The sequence below is a fragment of the Formica exsecta genome, unplaced genomic scaffold (assembly GCF_003651465.1).
Source record: "Formica exsecta isolate Colony F162 unplaced genomic scaffold, ASM365146v1 scaffold191, whole genome shotgun sequence".
NCBI lineage: Eukaryota > Metazoa > Arthropoda > Insecta > Hymenoptera > Formicidae > Formica > Formica exsecta.
The window spans coordinates 2,866,620-2,886,459 of NW_021849211.1; the positions used below are offsets into that span (position 1 = coordinate 2,866,620).

General features: G+C 38.5%; 1 protein-coding gene and 1 long non-coding RNA gene across 4 annotated transcripts in view; one reads left to right on the forward strand and one right to left on the reverse strand.

Moving 5' to 3' along the window:
• LOC115233812 overlaps positions 1–4,164 on the forward strand; it is a 4,829-nt gene extending 665 nt beyond the window's left edge. For both annotated transcript variants that reach the window (XR_003883841.1, XR_003883842.1), the window contains exon 2: positions 704–4,164. This is a non-coding gene — a long non-coding RNA (uncharacterized LOC115233812). The remainder of the gene's footprint in view (positions 1–703) is intronic.
• A 3,005-nt stretch (positions 4,165–7,169) lies between these two features.
• Positions 7,170–19,840, reverse strand: part of LOC115233917 (transmembrane protein 132E) — a 116,596-nt gene continuing 103,925 nt past the window's right edge. The window contains exons 5-10 of one of the 2 annotated variants that reach the window (XM_029804559.1): positions 13,675–13,818; positions 12,139–13,020; positions 11,382–11,820; positions 10,124–10,470; positions 9,042–9,325; positions 7,170–8,841 (exon numbers count right to left, since the gene is read on the reverse strand). In XM_029804559.1, coding sequence (XP_029660419.1) covers positions 8,094–8,841; positions 9,042–9,325; positions 10,124–10,470; positions 11,382–11,820; positions 12,139–13,020; positions 13,675–13,818 — 2,844 coding nt within the window. In that variant the 3' untranslated portion in view covers positions 7,170–8,093. Of the gene's footprint in view, positions 8,842–9,041; positions 9,326–10,123; positions 10,567–11,381; positions 11,821–12,138; positions 13,021–13,674; positions 13,819–19,840 lie in introns of both variants that reach the window. The other variant, XM_029804557.1, reaches the window with a different exon arrangement.

The following is a 19,840-nucleotide window of genomic DNA, read 5'->3' on the forward strand; positions in this document are numbered from 1 at the left end:
CGGCATTCATGCTGACCCCCGGGACCACAGGAATGCGCGGCCTCGAATACCGTGCGCTGGATGAGTCTTAGCTGCGGTCGCTCATTACATAGCCTTAGCGGAAGCGATAGAGAGAGAGAGAGAGAGAGAGAGAGACAGAGAGAGAGACAGAGAGAGAGAAAGAGAGAAATTGAACAAAAACTTTACATCTATAATTATATGAAAGAATTTTATAATTCTTACATAATTAACTTAAAAGAATTATTATTACTCATAATATATGTATTCCACATTCTTATCTTTTTTTCTATCAAAAAATTAAAAAAAGATATTTCTTTTCATGCATAATTGTTGATGTTATTCATCTGGAATGAATAGAATTAGAAAAAAAATTTAATAATGAATATATGTTAAATATAAAAGAACAATTGTTTTATATACAGGATATGTTTTAAAAATCGCGTATTTTCTTTGAACCGAATGAATAACATAATATACACACATTGAATAATAATTTATTTTTTTTTTATATCCTATATATCGCTTTTTATATCATAATTACAAAAAAATTAATTACAAAGGTTAAACGAAAGTTCTATCTTTAATGCTGTAGTTGTGCATAATTACATATCTTAGATTTATTTTACGTAGATTGGTATTATATACGTCAGTTTATATATTATATATAATATCCATTTTTTTTCTCTTTTTATATAAACTCTAGCACAAAAGGAAACACAAATCTCGAAGAAGTAGACCGCCGATCAAACATGTGAATTCGTTTATAACCGATATGAATGAGAGAATACGGCCAGTTTAAGGAAAAAGGGCTTAGTGGTACGAGAAGCTCGATATGTTACAATTACAATATTTTTATATATCTTTGATGACGATTTTGATGGTAACAACAGATAAATACTACATATTGTACATTGAGTAGGCGATAGTCGTATCTTATTGTTATAATTAGCGTATCGGCGACGCCGACATTGATGTCGACGATGACGACACGACGATGACGATGACATAAACAACGTATTTCGTATTTTCAGAATCGACACGTGATCGACACGCGGCGATGACAACAGGAGTAACAATCTCAGTAACAATAACAGCAACAGCAACGATGACAATAATATAATGATAGTAATACAGGTAACAATAGTAATAGAGTATAATTATAGAAGTCGTGATAATAATAATTTCATTTAATGAGAATATAAAAGATTGTCCCCTAGTTTTCGAACGGAATGTTTCAGAGACTTTTGCGTCGCCTTATTTGTGAATAAACTTGCGATAAATGGTGATAACTTCGAGAAAAAAATAATCCTTTTATTAAAAAAATAAAATAAAATATTATTTAAGAAAAACAATTTTAATATCCTATTTTTCTCGGATATCGACGCTTCCTTAATCTTCTACTCATCAATATACTATATCTGACTTAAAATAGACAAGAAAAGAAATTAATTAAAATATTAAAATATATCTCAAACAATGATAAATATAAATTATCTTTTACACACAAAAATGTGCTTTTTACATGTTTTTTAGATGTTTTTTTTTTTTTTAACTCCGGGCACATAATTGTAAAAAGAAAAATGACTGTACCATCTTTAAGATAAAATATTATCATATTTCATGAGTTTATTCTTGTAAAGCATTGGGAGATTGAGTCTTTAAGCGTCACCCTGGAATGCCTCCGATATTACGGATACAATGCTTGTCGTACAAACGAGCAAAATGTCTCTGAATTTTCGAAATCAAGGAAAATGACGATCTCTTTTGACGCAACGATTTAACAAACGGTGACAAAGGGCTAGAGGCGAAATTTGTTTATTTATTTATTAGAATACGAAGGTTCCACATGAGTTTCTCAAGTAAACACCTAATTCATCCGGCTTAGAGTACATTCGTAATTAAAGAGCTTCTCTTCAAATCGTCTCGCGTCTGGTATAATTCAAAATTCGAAATTTTGAAGATATAGATTTAAGGCCGTTTGGAGACGAACTCTTTTGTTAGGATTTTCGACATGCACGTCATTGTGCTTGAAAATATAAACAAAATTTTGCCTCTGCTTTGCTTCTCGTCTCGTCTCATCTCATCAATTGATGGAATGATCGACAGACTTCTGTACACTAGTGTAACCAATTTCTTTCAAAATCGCGTCCAAGACAAAGAACTTTTTGCATATATGTATTACGTCGAATATTGTCGTCGTCGTAGATCGTCGATTATCATCGTCATCGTCGGCCATCCGTTCGCCAACGACGTCGCTCGAGCGTCGTCGTCGCGAAGCGTACAGTTAGTAACTACTAATTATCGCTTTCGTCTTTTTTTTCTCTCTTCAGTTCCGCATTTATCACACTTATTATGTAAATGGGTGTCTGAGGAATGTGTGTATGCGCGGATGCAGAGTCAGTGATGCATTTTTTTTTGCGCAATAAATCTATTGCACATCTAATCGACAAGAAAGAGAGGGGAAATTCTGTAAAAGACATTGATTGCAGAGACAGGAATTTTCGCGTAAGATAATGGAATAAATTGTGAAAAAAAATATATGGACGTGGGAGAAGATTACCAGTGATTCCCGAGTGCTCGATCATTTTATTATCTCTTGCGTTCTTTATATAAGTAATTTGGTAATTTTCTTTGTCAAAGAAAAAAGAAGAAAGCAAGAATAAACAGTACAATATAGGAAAAATGGTTATACATGAAAGAAAGAGAAATGTTGTAACAATTTTATCCAGATTTCCTGCCAACAACAGCAAAAATCCTATCCAGGAATCACTGGCTTACATTGAAAAGATAATTTACATCGCAAATATATTCCCACGTCTTGTTTTGCGGTAAGCATATGTCGATGACTACAAAAGCGCGAGTTCTTCATCGGAATGATGTGGAATCGGAAGTGCAGAATGTACACGACATCTCGTCTAATACATGCGTGTGAGTATATGTGTTTAGGTATTTGTGTCACGCAACGATATATACTAACATACAAGCCACTGACTCCGATCACTCTCAATAAGACTAAGTAAACGCTATGGCATCATGATAATCACCGATGGGGTGCTCTTATATCAAACTCGCTAGATAATAATTACGAACGATTAGCGCGCGTCTATTTTTCGCTTGATATTCGGATATGATCGCGATTATCGTATAGGTTCTCACCGTTGAGTTCATCGATAAGTTCTCGCTTCTCCGCGTTCATCTCAAGAGAAAGAGACCGATAGAAAGGAATATACAAAGCGTTACATTAGCTTCCGACACCGGAAGACTAGGTATACCCGCACCACACACTTGGCACTAAGTCCGGTTTATTTATTTCGCACAGAAGATCGTATAGAGTCAGTCAGGATAATTGTGATACAATTTAATAGTTTGCGATGATAAAAGCGATTATAAAATCATATGACATCGTCGGGAAATGCTATAGCCTCACATCTAGTATCGCAATATAATCCTGATTGTATCTGCGTCTACGAGAATTAGACGAACAAAGTGTCGAATATGAGATACGAGTACAAACTTTACGTACACTCGAGAGCTCTATTATGGATAATATCTTTCAAGAAGCAAAACCTTCAAGTGAGTTACTATTGAAAGTCACTCCCTCAATTTTGCGCTCGTCGAAGAGTATATTATCAAGAGTCGCTTTCAAGGCATGAGAACCGATTGCAGAAAACAATGTCCGTATATTTCACATCGTAAAGCGATTAAGATCGCTTTCTGGAATTTAGTTTTGTAATTCTATTTTATATAAAAAGCGCTCTTCTTTTACAATGTCAAATAGATCTAGATTAAATTACGAGATTCATAAGAAATTCCGGCTATAGATGTCGATAGGACAAAATGTTTTTTTACAATCGGTTCAAAAATTATTCAACCCTTAACTAATATGGTGGAATCTTACGGTATGATATATGAGACTAGATACGTTTATATATTATTATTATTATTTTTTAAATAATTTCATGAATTTCACTATATTTTGTTATCAAAACGAAAGCATTTTTCGTTCGTTGCTCTTGTACGAGACGAAGAAATCGTCTCATCTCTACGGATACATCATCATTTTCTTTTTTTGCACGATTATGTAGAAACGTCCGGATATATGATTCGTTTTACACCACAATAGTTAAGGGTCGATCATATGTACATCAAGCTTGACGCATCGTGATCGCGAGAGCATTCGAAAGATACGTATTATCATCAGGCGAAAGGCAACGTACATCGCACTTTTTTTTCACGTTGATTAATATTTTATATATTACGCGCTATATAAGAGACTAGATTCTCGGCGGGGAGGAGGGGGGGAGGGAGAGAGTATACTCCGATTCTTTCTCAACGTCAGAATCATCTAACACCGTATTCGATTGGATCACTATTGTCCCACGCGATTGTGCTGACACACAACTTACAGAGTTACATACATACTTAGACACGTAGTCCTTAGAATACGTACATAGTTATAGAATTTTTTTTTCTGGCTGATCCTTGGAGTAGGTCGCTCATTTCTTCGCGTTTAGTGTTGCTGCCTCGTTTCACTCTCGATCGCTTCGCGGTGCTCAGTTTTATTTTAATGGAAAACAACGGGATGACACTGTATGAGCTCGTAACTATGTATATTCTAATCGATCGGGAAGAACGGTATATTTTTTTGCTCTCTTTTTTTCTTCGCTGCATATAAGTACACGGAGAAAATTTTACAGTAGAAATTATATTCCCTTTCACAACATTTATTGTAAAGCTGGAATATAACGACAGTATATTTATTATTATAAAAATTGTAATTTACGTATTTGTTTTATTGTTTGTTTAACGATTATGCATTTGTTTGTGCATCAAAATATTTGAATAATTATATTTCTTTGTAAAATATAATAAGTATATAATATTATTGAATAAAAATATCATGATTTTTCTTATATGTTAGTACGTTTCACGATTACAAAAATTTAATATTGTAATTTTTACTATATTTTCTCCGTGTACGGTTAAAAGCACGTACAGATTAAGCGAACATACTTTGCTATTTACCGTTCAGTGAAGAACTCTTGTTAGAAAGTACCTTCGGACACTTTATAGTTATATTCAATAGCTGCACATCTTGTTTCAATAAATTTATACAAACAAAATGTGTAAATAATAAAGTTAATGATTAAAGAATAAAATTTTTATATGGAATATAGGATATGTTTTTGTTTTACGCTTTCATATTTTAAAACGAATGCTTCTACTTTTGCCAGGAACATACATATTTGGTTATTATTCATATAAAAGTCAATATGTTTCCATTATATTGACTGATTACTAAGATATAGATTGATTAAGAAGATAATAATCTGCGAATTATTATAAATCAATATTATATTATTACCTCAAAAATATCAGTTAATATTTTTTTCTACTATTTCTCACTTGCACATATACACACACATACACAATATATTTGTGTATATTCGTTCTTTACTAATAAGCCATTTATGGACAATAATGTTCACTTAGTTTATACACACTTTCAACGCATTCTTTGTATCTAGGTACAAAACGCACGGATACATGATAGAAATGTGCATTCCTCTCTATATGATGATACATATATTTCTTGAAATAGCACCCAGATATGAAATATAATCATTAAAAATTCCGAAACACAATCTTGACATTTACGAATATTAGCTAAAAGTGTTAAACGTTGCGACAGTGCAGGCTAATGCTGTTGTAAATAAAATAAATCTAAACTGAATAAATATGTGTTACAAAAGGAAGTAGGCTATCACTTTCAGAATATCTTGGCCGATTTAAACATTTTCGATAATACATATTTTTGTACGATAAATATACAGTTATATACACTCGTGATATGGCAATATACATGGTACATGTTACGATATCTCGTAGCAGATATAGAGTACCTAGATACAAATATTCAAAGCAAGAATAATTAAGATACACCGTATCTCAATACTGTACCTAAATACGTGTCGGTACGTGTTATATTTAGGTACTATCTAGACATCTATAGACGTTTCGCGGTATGCTAATACACGTATTTTCACGTGATGAAAGTGACGCGCGGCGTTTTCGGCGTGCTGTTAAAAAGTGCTGATTGCGATACGAGTACGCGACGTACTTAAAAAAGATCGTTCCAAGGGATAATTCAAATGCGAGAGCAGCGTGTAATGTATACGCTTCGTCCTTATCGACGAAATACTTCTTCATTCAATATTTCCGACGTGCGCGTCTCTCGATGCGATTCTCTATTAGCTATATAAATGTAACTTTAAATCTGTAAGTCCATAATTAACATGCGCTTCATCGCGTATATATATTTATGTATATATGTACACAGTCTTACAAAGCAAAATTTACAAACATTACGACGTACGGTCGATCGAATAAATATGCGTCCTCCGATGCGACCGGGTCGGGTTGCAAGTTTTGCACGTTGCTTCGTCGTATTTTGATCGCGCGTCTCGTATACACCTGACAAAGACTGATTGACAGCCTGCCGTGCGCACGTTCGGCTGTGAACCGGTGAAAAATTCACCGCTGACGGCGAATCGCGCACGTTAAGCGAATATGTATCCGATGTAGATCAAATATCCAGCAGAAAGAGCGAGGAGGAGACACGCCCGTATACATATCGGCGATACAAAACTCTTCTTTCTTTGTACATGAAACGTGATATTTTGACATCTGTAATGGAAAGATTTGCGAGGTGATAATGTTCCTTCGCACTTTTTACTGTTAGATGCGGCATAGAAAGAGCCATTGCGCGATCAAAATACAAAGCATCTCGCAAATGATGCTCCTCTCTTGCAACCCTGACGGGGGAGAGGGAGAGGGAGACAAGGAGAAGGGGGAGGAGGAGGAGGACCCGTGATAGCGCAGGGGAAGAGCTTTTGAGCGAGAGATCAAGATGGCACGGGGGGCAAGGAGCGAGGATACGCAACGATCCTGTAAGAAACGAAGGAAAGCTCGCAGCGAGGAACAAAACGTCGTGCGAGACGTTTTCGTCGTCATCGAGCGAACGATTTACCTACCCCACTTGGCCATCGACAGTCAGTTTTTTTTTTTTTTTAAAGCCTCTTGCGTGTATGTACGAACAGTACTCCGATTATTTATTACGTCAACAAGTTTTCGCAATCGCGACGCACGAATTGGCCCATCGACAGTCATTTTTTTTTTTTTTAAAGCCTCTTGCGTGTATGTACGAACAGTACTCCGATTATTTATTACGTCAACAAGTTTTCGCAATCGCGACGCACGAATAATATCCTCGCGTATGAATTTAAAGGAAACAAAAGAAAAACGTCATAGTAGATAAAATCTATTGAATATTGTCAATACAATAGACGAGTAGTTTAGAGAACTATTAACGAGAAAATTTTTCAAATAGAAATAGCAAAAGTATCAATTAACGAAAACGAATGAAAACGAGAAAGATATACTCATTTGATTGAATATCATTTGGGATAATGATATACATATGTGTATATATATTTTGTAAAAATGGTAAAAAAATATAGTGAATATATGCATCTCCTCGCTTGGGGCTATAATATAAAGTATTGATGTAATGCACAATTTCTCTTTAGCGTGCATTACATTTTACGTATCATTATTTACGTATTGACGCGAATATATTACGGCGCAAATTATATCATACTTCAGGAACTTTCACCCGATGCGCGCCCGAAAACTGTTAGCGATCGTAATAAATTGTCAAGAGACTGTATATGAATTGTGTATGAAGGAGTAATATCTCTCTTAATTTCGTTAATATGAGTGTGTACGTATGTGTTTATGCATGTTTGCGCGTTACTCTTGATGTGCTGCTAGGAAGCTGACTAGATTATAGTCTAAAATACGAAATATCCGGGTAATTATCGTCCTCGTACATAGCGGAATCTCATTTCCGCGAGAGCGAGTTGTCGCTACAGAGAGAATTCTCCGAGAGAATTCTCAAGAGACGAACATAAAAAAAAAAAATAACAATAAATAGAATTTGACGCGCTCACTCGCATCTACTGACGAGGATCCCGGTGTTCCGTATCGACGTTGACTACTGCTCGACCTTCCAAGAGGTCGAACGGCCCTACCTAGGCATTCGACTCCTTCAGATTGTCAAAGTATTGCATGATCTGATTGTAGTCCATACCTAGATTAAGATCGTCGAGCGGCACTGACTCCTCCTGTTCCTGGAAAGACGACGAGGCGCAGGAGGAGCTGGAGGAGGACGAGGAGGAGGATGATGAGGAGGAAGCGGACGGCGACGAGGATGGCGGGGACGTGGTGGTGGACGAGGCTGTGCCTCCGATAGGTGTAGACGTGTTCACGGTAGAGACGACAGCGGATGTGGAGAAGGACGAGTACATCGGATTACCGACTATGGTCGCCCTCTTGATCTCCCGGGACCTCCCGGCGTCCTTCGAGAGATGTTTGTTGCTATCGTCGTGATTCACCACCAATTCCACAAATTCCTCGTCCTCGCCGTTCTGCTGCTTGTTCGCGTTCTCCACCACTCTGGCTTTCGCGTGCGGTTTGACCATATGATGGCCCGACTGCTGCGGCGGTTTGCCGCTGTGTCGATGATTATTCCCGTGATGGCTGCCACCGCCACTGCCGCCGCTGGACGTCCTGTGGCGATGTTTCCGCGGTGGTTCCGGCAGCCGCACGTTAACCCCCGTGTTCCTATGCGGCGGTACCGGCGGTTTGTAGTCCTCGTTGTTGCCGTTGCTCGCGTTGTTCGTGCCGATTGTCATCGTTGTCGTTGTCGTTGCCGCAACCGATGTCGAAATCGCGGGCAACACCCCGTGCGGTGGCAAGGGCGGAGGGATATCGTCGTTGCTGGAAAGAAATTCGCAATGACGATTAAATTGATATAATAATACATCATTATTTCGTACAAAAAAATGTATCATTTTTCTCATCGCGGAATATTATTTTTTTCCTTTGTCTTCGAAAAGATATTTCACGACAATCTTCGAAAACTATATGAGAATCCTCGATCTATACAAAGAAAAACAATAACATTTAATCATAATTACTCATTCCGCGTGGTGGCCGGGGTTACCACCGTCGTCGTCGCCGTCGTTGTTGCATTATTGCTGGGTGGTATCATTGCGGACGACTTGATCGCGGATTTTGCCGCGAAACTGTTCCGCGCTACTCTGTCCCTCTTAGAATAAGTTGTGGTGTCGATAGCGCTGGTACCGCTAGGTCGTTGTTGGTTGGCGGACGGTAGCTCGATGTGATTCGGATTGTCAAAGCACGTGCCCAGTTCGTTCTCGGGTTCACCTTCGCCGGCCAGCGGATTACTCGTTACGCGCACCTGTAACATAAACCGAGTTTCCAATCAAACGAGATTCAACGAAATCTCTCGTTTATTTTGTTTAAACGCTGCCGCTGGATTATCGGAGCGAGAGGAGGCGAATACAAAGATATTTACAGCGTCAAATCCCACCGGAGACTCGTTGAATTTTAATCACCAATTAATCCTAAATGTGCGTATTCCCTCTGAACTGTCAATTAACTAATCATGTTACGTTTTATCCAAATTTCACTCATTATCGTTTAATTTGTTAGAAATCCTAAGTAATTCTTTGATACTGATAGTCATGTTTAAATAAAGTTCGAATTAACTGTACATATTAACGTATATCACTTGCCTGATTTTATGCTTTACTCTTACTAATGAAATAATCTTTCTTACCGATTTATATACAATAAACTAGCCGATAATTACGTCATCGTAGTTAATCATGCATGAAATTTTCGAAAGTAATAACTCTATCAGGGTGTCTACTCAAATCTTGCAAAAAAATTCTAATCTTCAAGTTTTTTTGTCTAAAATTTTAAGTAAAGAGAATTTTTTAGAGATTTCTTGTGAATACAATTTCCTTAAATAATTTTTTTAAATTTTTGATAGATTGTCGATTGCTTACAATGTAAAAACAAAATTATCAAAGAGAGAATCGTTTTTTAAAAAATTCCAATAAAAATCCATGAAAATTCTCTGATCTTTTCCAAGTATAAAAAAGTCTCTGTAAGAACTCCAGGTTCTCCATGTTTTTCCAGGGAGTAGACACCTTGCTCTACGTATATCGTGCGATTCATTCAGTGTACGTACCTGTTGCGGACCGCAGGCGGCTCGCTCGAGGGTAGCTCTACCCAGCCATACCCAGTCGTGTGCGTTGGTGGTGGATTCGCGTGGCGGTCGTCTGCCGGATGCCAGCTGATTCGCGGCGGCGCGTGCCCTCGCGCCCGCTCCGGCGAGCACTGGTACGGCCGCGCCGGTCAGGAGTCCCGGCGAGTCTGGTGGTTGGGGCTTGAACTTGCTGGCGTACACCACGCAGGAGACGACAAAGACAACGATCGCGAAGCAGAACGCCGCGAGCAGCACGTACATCCCGATCTCGAGCGGACTCATGCGCGCCCCGACGCCATGGTGACGCACGCCGACGCCGCCCATACCCCCTGAAGACATGCCATTAGCTATAGCCGTGCGATGCTGCCGCGCCTGCACCAGAGGCTCGTGCTTGTGCCCGTCTTTCTCGTCTTTCAGCGGTAACCCTTTGCACAGAAAAAAACAAAGAGAGAGAAAGAGAGAGAGGACAGAGTGAGACGACAGGGTGTTTGTGCCGAGTTGGAGAGAGCCACCGCGAGAGAATCTTCACCCCTTAATCCCTTCAAGCTGGACAGGCGGCTGGCTAGACATGCTACTGGGCATGCGAGGATCGAGGAAGGGCTACCGTGAACGTGCATTTGTACTTTCGGCGCGGCAATATTATGTATATATACAATAATTTCGTACTATCTTATTGAATGCGTAATATTATCTAAATTGAGATTTTGGTACTAATCTGAGATAAAAGGAGAAAAAAGAAGAATCATGTATTTATAAACGTTTCGAGATTAAGTAATTTTTAAAGTCAACTTTTTTCTTCAGTCAATTGTGTGTCATTGTTCGTATTTCGCATATAGTAGTAGATGTTTCAAATTAATTAATGATGAGATATTTCAACGATTTGTAATGAGCGCGTTGCATTACAAATTATTTTTCGAGGCAGACACATTTGATATCCAACATACAAAAGGAAAGAAAACTATCAGTTACGGGAGACTTGGACGGAAACCGTGGGGGAAGATTACGCATCAATAGACAGGCGAAACTTTTCACAAGCCAAAGAAAGATCGCGAAGAAAGTTTTCGCTATAGGAAATACATGCCGTGCGCAATGTGGCGGTTATAAAGCGTAGCGGAGAACGGAAGAAGAAGCGAAGAAAATGTGAAAGAAAGAAGAAAGAAAGTGGAGAAAGAGAGAAAGCAAGAGAGAGAGAGAGAGAGAGAGAGAGAGCAAGCGGCAAAGGGGAACAGGATCTATTTACCGATGAGAATGTCATGTAGATCAGGTGCCATTTCGCCCCGGTTGGTTTTACGTTCTCTGTGATGATGGGAGCCGACGGTGCCGCCGCCGTCGTTTTGCACAAATTCCGGCCGATTGGGCACCTCGCTCGAGGCGAAATCCACCTCGACATTGGCAGACGCGCTCGCCAATGCGGCGACCGTCGTCCTCTGAGAGCCTTTGCCCGACCGTCTGCCGGATAATCGGCAGGAATCGGCCAGCTGAAGATTGACGCGCAGTAAGTCACCGCGACCCTCGCCGACGGCGATGACCCGGGGATGATGCGAAGCGACCATCGGCGCGAACGCCACGACTTCCGGATCCGTGCTTTCAACCTGCAAATGGTAATCGCTCACGGCGATTTCCCTTAGGGGCGTACGGGTATTGTCCGAGAACTCCACGTCGATGTCCAGCAATCCCTCCTGTTGGTGCGATACGTACGATAATTGCGTTAAGTTTATATACAGTTTGCTTGCGCAATCACAGTTTCGATCACAGAATCCTTGGGAGAGTTTGGAACTAATTTCTCCAGAAATTAGTAGATGAAATAACACAATTTTACGTAATTTTTTAAGTGTAATTTTCTTTTATTTATTTTGACTTGTTTAATCAGAGTTGGATTCAATGATCTAACAAAATATTAAACTCTACAACTTTGTTGTTTTCTAAGAGATCGATTCTTTGAGGTCTTTTTCTCGAAATAAATTTGAAAAATAATACAAATATTTCAATAATATTACCTGATACTGTGCGGTCAGTCTTCTCGTAACCGAGGTTTCCGCGACATATCCATTCTCGATCGCAGTGTCGGGACTGATGCTGAGCTGAAGTCCAGACACGACTCGGACGGACAATCGTATCACGGACACGCGATCGTTGCCAACCCTGATTTCCTTCGCGCCGATGACTCTGCCAGTGATCGGCGACAGTACCTGCACCTCCGTGCGTCCCACCCCGCGTCCCTGAACCAGTCTATTTTGTAGGAGTGTCGCTATCCTAGGATCGGAGATTCGTAGCATGCCGGCTACGAGGTCGGTGACGCGCAGCCAGGTGCGCCGATTGACAAAGTACGAGACTCTTCCCGAGTCATGATCGCTCGCCAGGAATCGGGCGTGCACCTCGACCGGGCTCTGCTGGAAACGCAGCCGGCAATTGGCCGGGGATAGATTCCGATCGATGGAGTTAATCGTATCCCCCCATCCGTGATCGTTTTCATTGCCACGGAATCGCTCCTCGTGCTCGTCCTCCTCCTCGAGGAGCGGCTCGTCCGGATCGTCCATGTCCATCGAAGTGTCCTCTAGCGATTCTTCGAGCTCGACGGCGCTCCTCTTCCTCGCTCGCGCGGTGACCGGCGATTCCGAAGTCCGTTCCCCGGTGGTCCTCGTCGCGTTCAACAGGCTGCGCTTATTCTTGGCGCTCGTCGCGTGCTCCTCCGGCACCTTCCAGCCCTTTATCTGGCTGAGTCGCGTGTCGCCGACGCTCACCTCCAACGGAAACTCGGGCATCCACACGGTGAACCTCGCCAAACCGGTATACGTGCCATACTTGACAAGGACCGACGCGTTGCTGGAACCCCGAATCTCCGAACCGTCCACGTACACGCTGCTACACGAGGACGATACCTGCAAATTTCGGACGATCGGGTGTTAAGTGGAGTTTGATTCTGGACTACAGTTTGTAATACAACGTCTAACGACAGTGCACAGATTGTTGGGGTTTCCAAAGTGCCACTTGAACTGACGATTAAACAAACTACAACTACTCAACAGTTTGAAACTTTTCTCGATATGTATTACACAATATTATACGATATATTTTCGAAAGAATTTAAAATATTAATATTATAAAACTTCAGATATATATTATAGAAACAAATTTTTTTTGTGAAGATGCATTTTTCATGATTTTATCAACGTTTTGCTAAATAAAAGTACATATTTTTATTAACCAACCGTCACACACGAAATAAACAATATGTCATCAAAATTAACATTACCTACAGAATAGTTCAATGATATTAAATGATATCTTCTGTCACGTATAAACACACTTAAAAATTATCATAATAAATTATCACGATAAATATGAAAAATTATATATATAAAATATCTAAAAATTATCATGCAAATAATAGGAATGAGGGACTTGAATGAAGAGTTTGAAAATACTATTAGCGTCTATATAACACCGTGATTTTTCTCTTCAAGAAGCTTTCCTTCGAATTAAGCTATTAAGGAATCTCGATAAATGCTGAAGGTGAATTAAAAAGCAATTACCTTGAGAACGCTCTCGTCCTCGGAATGACAGGACGACTGCAGCGTGACATCGGCCACCGTGCCGGCTTGACTAACGATGAAAACCTTCATCCCCTGCGACACCTGACGCCCCGTCAGCACCGCCGTATTCATCACCTCCCAGTTCTGAAACAAAACACAAAATATTTCTTTCTATCTCTTTCTAGAGAGATAAACTTCTCGTATCTCAAACGTATATTTCAATTTTTAATGCCATGTGATAGAAATTTGCGTATATTTCAATATACGTATTTCTAGAACCTTCATATATGATGGAGATATTATATCCATTATTCATAACTGTTATCTATTCTATTTCAAACTTTATCCCCCTTTCGTTGCATGATATGATAAAAAGCGCGGTAAGGGCGATATTAAAAAATATGTATTACCCAAAATATAGAAAAGAAACATAAATAGAAATATATGCACGAAGGAATATATTCTGTGAAAAAGAAACATCGTACTTCTTTTCCTTAAATACAAATACAAAACTTATTTTTAATTAATTATTTATAAATAGATAAAATAAATAGAAACACATTACAACGAAGGAACATTAACAATATCATATAATAAAATATATATCATAGAATAAAATAAGATAAAACAATTCTAGTAATCAATTTTGTATAATAATAATAATCTCCTCAAATTTATTTATATAAATTTGAGGAGAATAGCCAATTTCTATATGCACGAAGGAATATTCTGTGAAAAAGAAACATCGTACTTCTTTTCCTTAAATACAAATACAAAACTTATTTTTAATTAATTATTTATAAATAGATAAAATAAATAGAAACACATTACAACGAAGGAACATTAACAATATCATATAATAAAATATATATCATAGAATAAAATAAGATAAAACAATTCTAGTAATCAATTTTGTATAATAATAATAATCTCCTCAAATTTATTTATATAAATTTGAGGAGAATAGCCAATTTCTGTAAATATTCAATATACTGTCTATTATTCAAAATTGATTACTAGAATTGTTTTATCTTATTTTATCCTATGAAAAACTGGAGGGAAAAAGAGATGAAAGAAAATTAAATATTCTATTACGACGGATTGTTTTTTCTTCCATTTCTTTCGAGGCAAAAAGAATGTGAGTTCTTGACCTCTTGTTAAAATTATAACTTCCAAGTTGCACAAAGCTTGTAGTCTTGACTATAATTCAAAATTTTTCCGATGGAACTATCCTTTCTAATAATACATATATTTCCCATGATAAAATTTTTTTTAAAAGAAAGTGAGATATATCTGCCTTTTCGTAACAACCGATTCATTTACTAACATCATAAAATCATCGCAAAGCGCTCGAAAGGATTTTCATGAATGATATATCTACCTAAACGTGTCTGACGTACACAGCTGCTTCACTACTGCTGAGGACTCGCTCGCGCGATGTTATATACACGTACACGTGAAAATTACTTCCAACATTTGCGTTCGCATATACACGCGTAAACTTCATACTAGTTCGTCAACGAGAAATCCCGCAAAGGGAGTTTCGGTTGACGAGGATCGGACGGTCGGGTCCAGTAAGCCATTTCCAAGTTGGCTTCCGTCCGTACGGACTCCGCAAGCGGGGACCTTTGGAAGAGGAACATCAAACGGCTCGGATATTGCAGCGAGGGAATTTAAATCTCTAACGCCGCGCGCGAGAGATACCCCCCTTGGTGCTCGATGTATGCGCCAGCCAACTATACTTTATCGTCAACAAGGAGAGAACGTGTTCTCTCAACAATGGTAGAAGTGGCGGGTGCGGCTCACCTTCCGTATGCGAAACTCGCGCGGCTCCTTTTTCCCTTCCTTTCATCAAATATTTTTCCAGTGGGATCGGCACTCGCACGCGAATATTTACGAGACTACCTGCGCGAGAGATACAAGGACGTAACGCCGTTATCTTGTATCCCATCGTGCAAAATGCGACGCGAATCTCCCTGGAAGGGATCGCCGGTTACAATTGTTGTATACATATCGATCTTCGATTCAATTTCTGTCGCGTGATACATAGAGAGTGTTAGAAAAGAATATGTCAAAATCGGAAGTATTATTATTTGATCCTTTCAATACTTAAAAACAGCGATCTTCAAGATCATCCTCTGAATATCTTCAGTAAAAATCCTTTCAGGTAATTTTTAGAAAAATCGAAATCTCTCCATAATATTTTATCAAAATTTATTGAAATCTCATTTTTCTGCTATTTAGATTTTTGCAACTTATTTTATGACTTTTTAAATTTGCTCCTCGAGCCCTTTTATTTTTTATTTAAATTAATGATAATTAATAATAAGTCAAATTATAGAAATGACCCCATTTAAGCAATTTAAGATCGTAAGTTTCTATATAATTAATAAGTTTATACACACTCACACATACTTTAAAGGACAGAAGACACGTACAGAGAGACAGAGAGGGGAGGTGGGGGGAGAAGGGAGGGATGATAATGCTTGCACTTAAGCCATAAGCACTTCGAATATAGCCCTGGCTACACTAGTTATAGCTATTAGACTATAATAAAGCAAGACAACAAGACTGTATTATATAATAGCAAAGACACAACTATCATCAGCTAAAAATATTTAAGATACAATCAAGATTTATTTTATACATTCGCGTTGACAAATGTGACAAGTAAAGTCTATAAATCTGTGATTAGGTCTTGTAGCAGTGCATAATATAACATACATACTACACAAAAGTTCGCGTTTTGAGCAGACGATTATAAACTTTATACAGAGCTCAATTGTATTATTTATATAATAAATTGCCCTGAATTTGCCGTCTGCTTCTTTCGAAATCAAGTCGCGAAAATAAATCTTTTTTACATATCAAGATTAATTTTACACTTTGCATCTGTATTATTAAGAGACAATTGTATATTTTTCTAAAATGTTTTGTGTGTTTATTCTCCGTGTAGAAAAATTATTCACGATCGCGTGATCGTGAATAATTTTCACGATTCATTTTTCTTCATTCACTCATTCGCATTTTATTTCAACAGATTAATTCGTTGCACGAGGTCGTTATAAAATTCCAACACGAGAGCACAAACGCAGAAATCTTGATGAATAGATATATGTATAAAGGCAGCAAATCCAACTTTCGTAGATCGTTAAAATTATTTTTTGATATACGAACTGCTGCACACGCAGCAGCGTTATTTTCCGAGATCACAAAATTATCTCCCGAGCCCGTTGAAGGGAAGCGAAGAGCATTTTCATCGTAGAATGTGATGTTTAATCGACGAAAGGGAACGGAAAGGGACGGATGAACGGGACAGGAAGAGATGGGGGAGGGGGAGGGAGAGGAGCAAGGATTTTACGCTACTGCGAGCGTAAAATATGCACAATACACAGTCCATTAGGTTGATAAATTTCAACGGGGTAAACAAGCGCGCGCGTGTCGGAGGTCGTTAATTGATAAATTAGATAATTAATTCATTTACATATCCTTTTGAAGGCACGCGCGTGCACACGCTCGCGGAAAGTTGCCGGAAACTCGACGCGCTCGCGCACGCTTCTTGATTATCCTTACTCTAATTGCTACTCCTTCCGCGTGCGAGAGACTGCGAGGAAAGTTTTTAATTAAAAGAGAACTCGCGCGACCTCTTTCCTTCAACGTTCTCGACCTATGTGTTCTGAGTTACCTATCGACATTGCGATACCGGAATTTTATCATCAAACTCATCGACAGCGTTATCCAACTCAATATCGGTGTAATAAAAATCTCCGAAGAAGTTATAAATTAATAACCTTTGATATTATCCACGGGATGCCGTAGAATCACATCAAATACCTTTACAATCACAGCCCTTCGGCTAATCTGGAGACGATACTTCCTTCGAGAAAATATCGATAAAGATCATTTATTGTATAGCTCTCTCTTTGTTAGAAATTTTTCCTATCAAATATCTTTAAAAATATACTTTAAATTAAAATTATATCAAAGTATAAACAATTAAAATTATTTTAAAGTTATTAATTAAAGTTATTATCAATTAAAGTTATCTAAAAAAAAATATAATTTAGTAGGAAAAGATATATTTACATTATTAAAAAAAAATATATATCAAGAGACAAGTTTTAAAAATTCATTTAATTGGCTGTTTTATACGCACAATATGTACTAATTTTTTAGATTTTATTATACAAATCAATGCATTGATATATTTTTGAATTAATTCGTTTAACATTGTTTTGTGTCTAATCATCAATGCGACTCCATATAAACTGACTTTCATAGAGAGCTATGTACCATGCACCTGCTGCATCATGTTTCCGGAAATTGCGAGCATGTCACGGATAATGTGAAACCCTCCGATTTAATTCGCATTCCTAGGGTTGTGTCCCTATCGTGTTATTGTAGATCGCTTGAAAAGCGATTTACCGAAACAATGTTTGGCTTTTGTGTGCAAGTACAGACGTTGCAATCTGTCTAATTGATTTTTTTCTTTTAAATGAAACTCGATTGTTATCCCTAATAGTATTTACAACTAAAGTCGAAGACTCAACAGCTTTTAAATGCTTTCTTTTTTTAAATAAAACGTTTTGATAAAAAGGTAATTAAAAAAAAATCTTTTTACATGCAACTTCGCGTTGTATCATCCGTATATTTTTCAAGAGTCTTTCATATATGATCGATTTGACGATTCGATCACATACATATGCACGTTCTGTTTTTTTACAATGCTATTATAAAAATATAAAAATTTCGGGCGCTAGAAAACTCGCGCAAAACATTTACATACATCGATATAAAAAAAAAAAAACAAAAAAAAACTGTGGAGTTGAATTTATGTCTCTCGACTAAAATTTTCGATGTAGAAAACAAATTATATAGTTTTATTTAGAAAAATCCTCGTTACCATCGTTGAAAAATGTGCAAAAATAAATTATCGAAATAATTTCATCGTTAAGGATTAAAGTATAATATTATAGTCACGTCGAAAAATAGATTCTCTTTGCAATTTTACAATTTTAATTAAAAATACTCTTTTCTTCGAAAATTAATACTTTGAGAGAAAATTAACGTGTCACGTTTAGCACTCCACGTGTGTAAGAACGGACGGGGAAATGCGTGGACGCCACTCGATGTGCGCCAGCAATCGAAAATTTCATTACAATCCGTTGTTACGGCAGCTGCGTCGTTGCCGTTATCGAAATGGGAGTATGTTGCATTGGCATGCGATCGACCCCGTGGAATTTTGCCACGGCTAGAAATATCGCTGTTTATGGTGAACGTGCAGGCGCGAAAAAGCCGAGGAGAGAGAGAGAAAGAGAGAGAGAGAGAGAGAGAGAGAGAGAGAGAGAGAGAGAGAGAAAGAGAGAGAGAGAGAGAGAGAGAGAGAGAGAGAGAGAGAGAGAGAGAGAGAGAGAGAGAGAGAGAGAGAGAGAGAGAGAGAGAGAGAGAGAGAGAGAGAGAGAGAGAGAGAGAGAGAGAGAGAGAGAGAGAGAGAGAGAGAGAGAGAGAGAGAGAGAGAGAGAGAGAGAGAGAGAGAGAGAGAGAGAGAGAGAGAGAGAGAGAGAGAGAGAGAGAGAGAGAGAGAGAGAGAGAGAGAGAGAGAGAGAGAGAGAGAGAGAGAGAGAGAGAGAGAGAGAGAGAGAGAGAGAGAGAGAGAGAGAGAGAGAGAGAGAGAGAGAGAGAGAGAGAGAGAGAGAGAGAGAGAGAGAGAGAGAGAGAGAGAGAGAGAGAGAGAGAGAGAGAGAGAGAGAGAGAGAGAGAGAGAGAGAGAGAGAGAGAGAGAGAGAGAGAGAGAGAGAGAGAGAGAGAGAGAGAGAGAGAGAGAGAGAGAGAGAGAGAGAGAGAGAGAGAGAGAGAGAGAGAGAGAGAGAGAAAGAGAGAGAGAGAGAGAGAGAAGCAGTTGCGAGGAGAAAGGAAAAGCATTATCCTTTGTCGATCCTTTCTGCACCGGATGCCTTTTCCTTTTTCTCACCATCTTTCCTTCCTTCTTCTTTCCCTCTCGGTGTCTCGATGCTCGCGAGGATCGTAGATTGTCGACCGAGTGGAAACAGATTCTCGAGCGACGGCGTGATCGATATACGAACATGTATTGATCGCCCCCTCCCCCTCCTCTCTCCCCGTTGTTCGAGCTAGCTCTTTTCCGAGAGATTTTCACCGACGAAGAGCG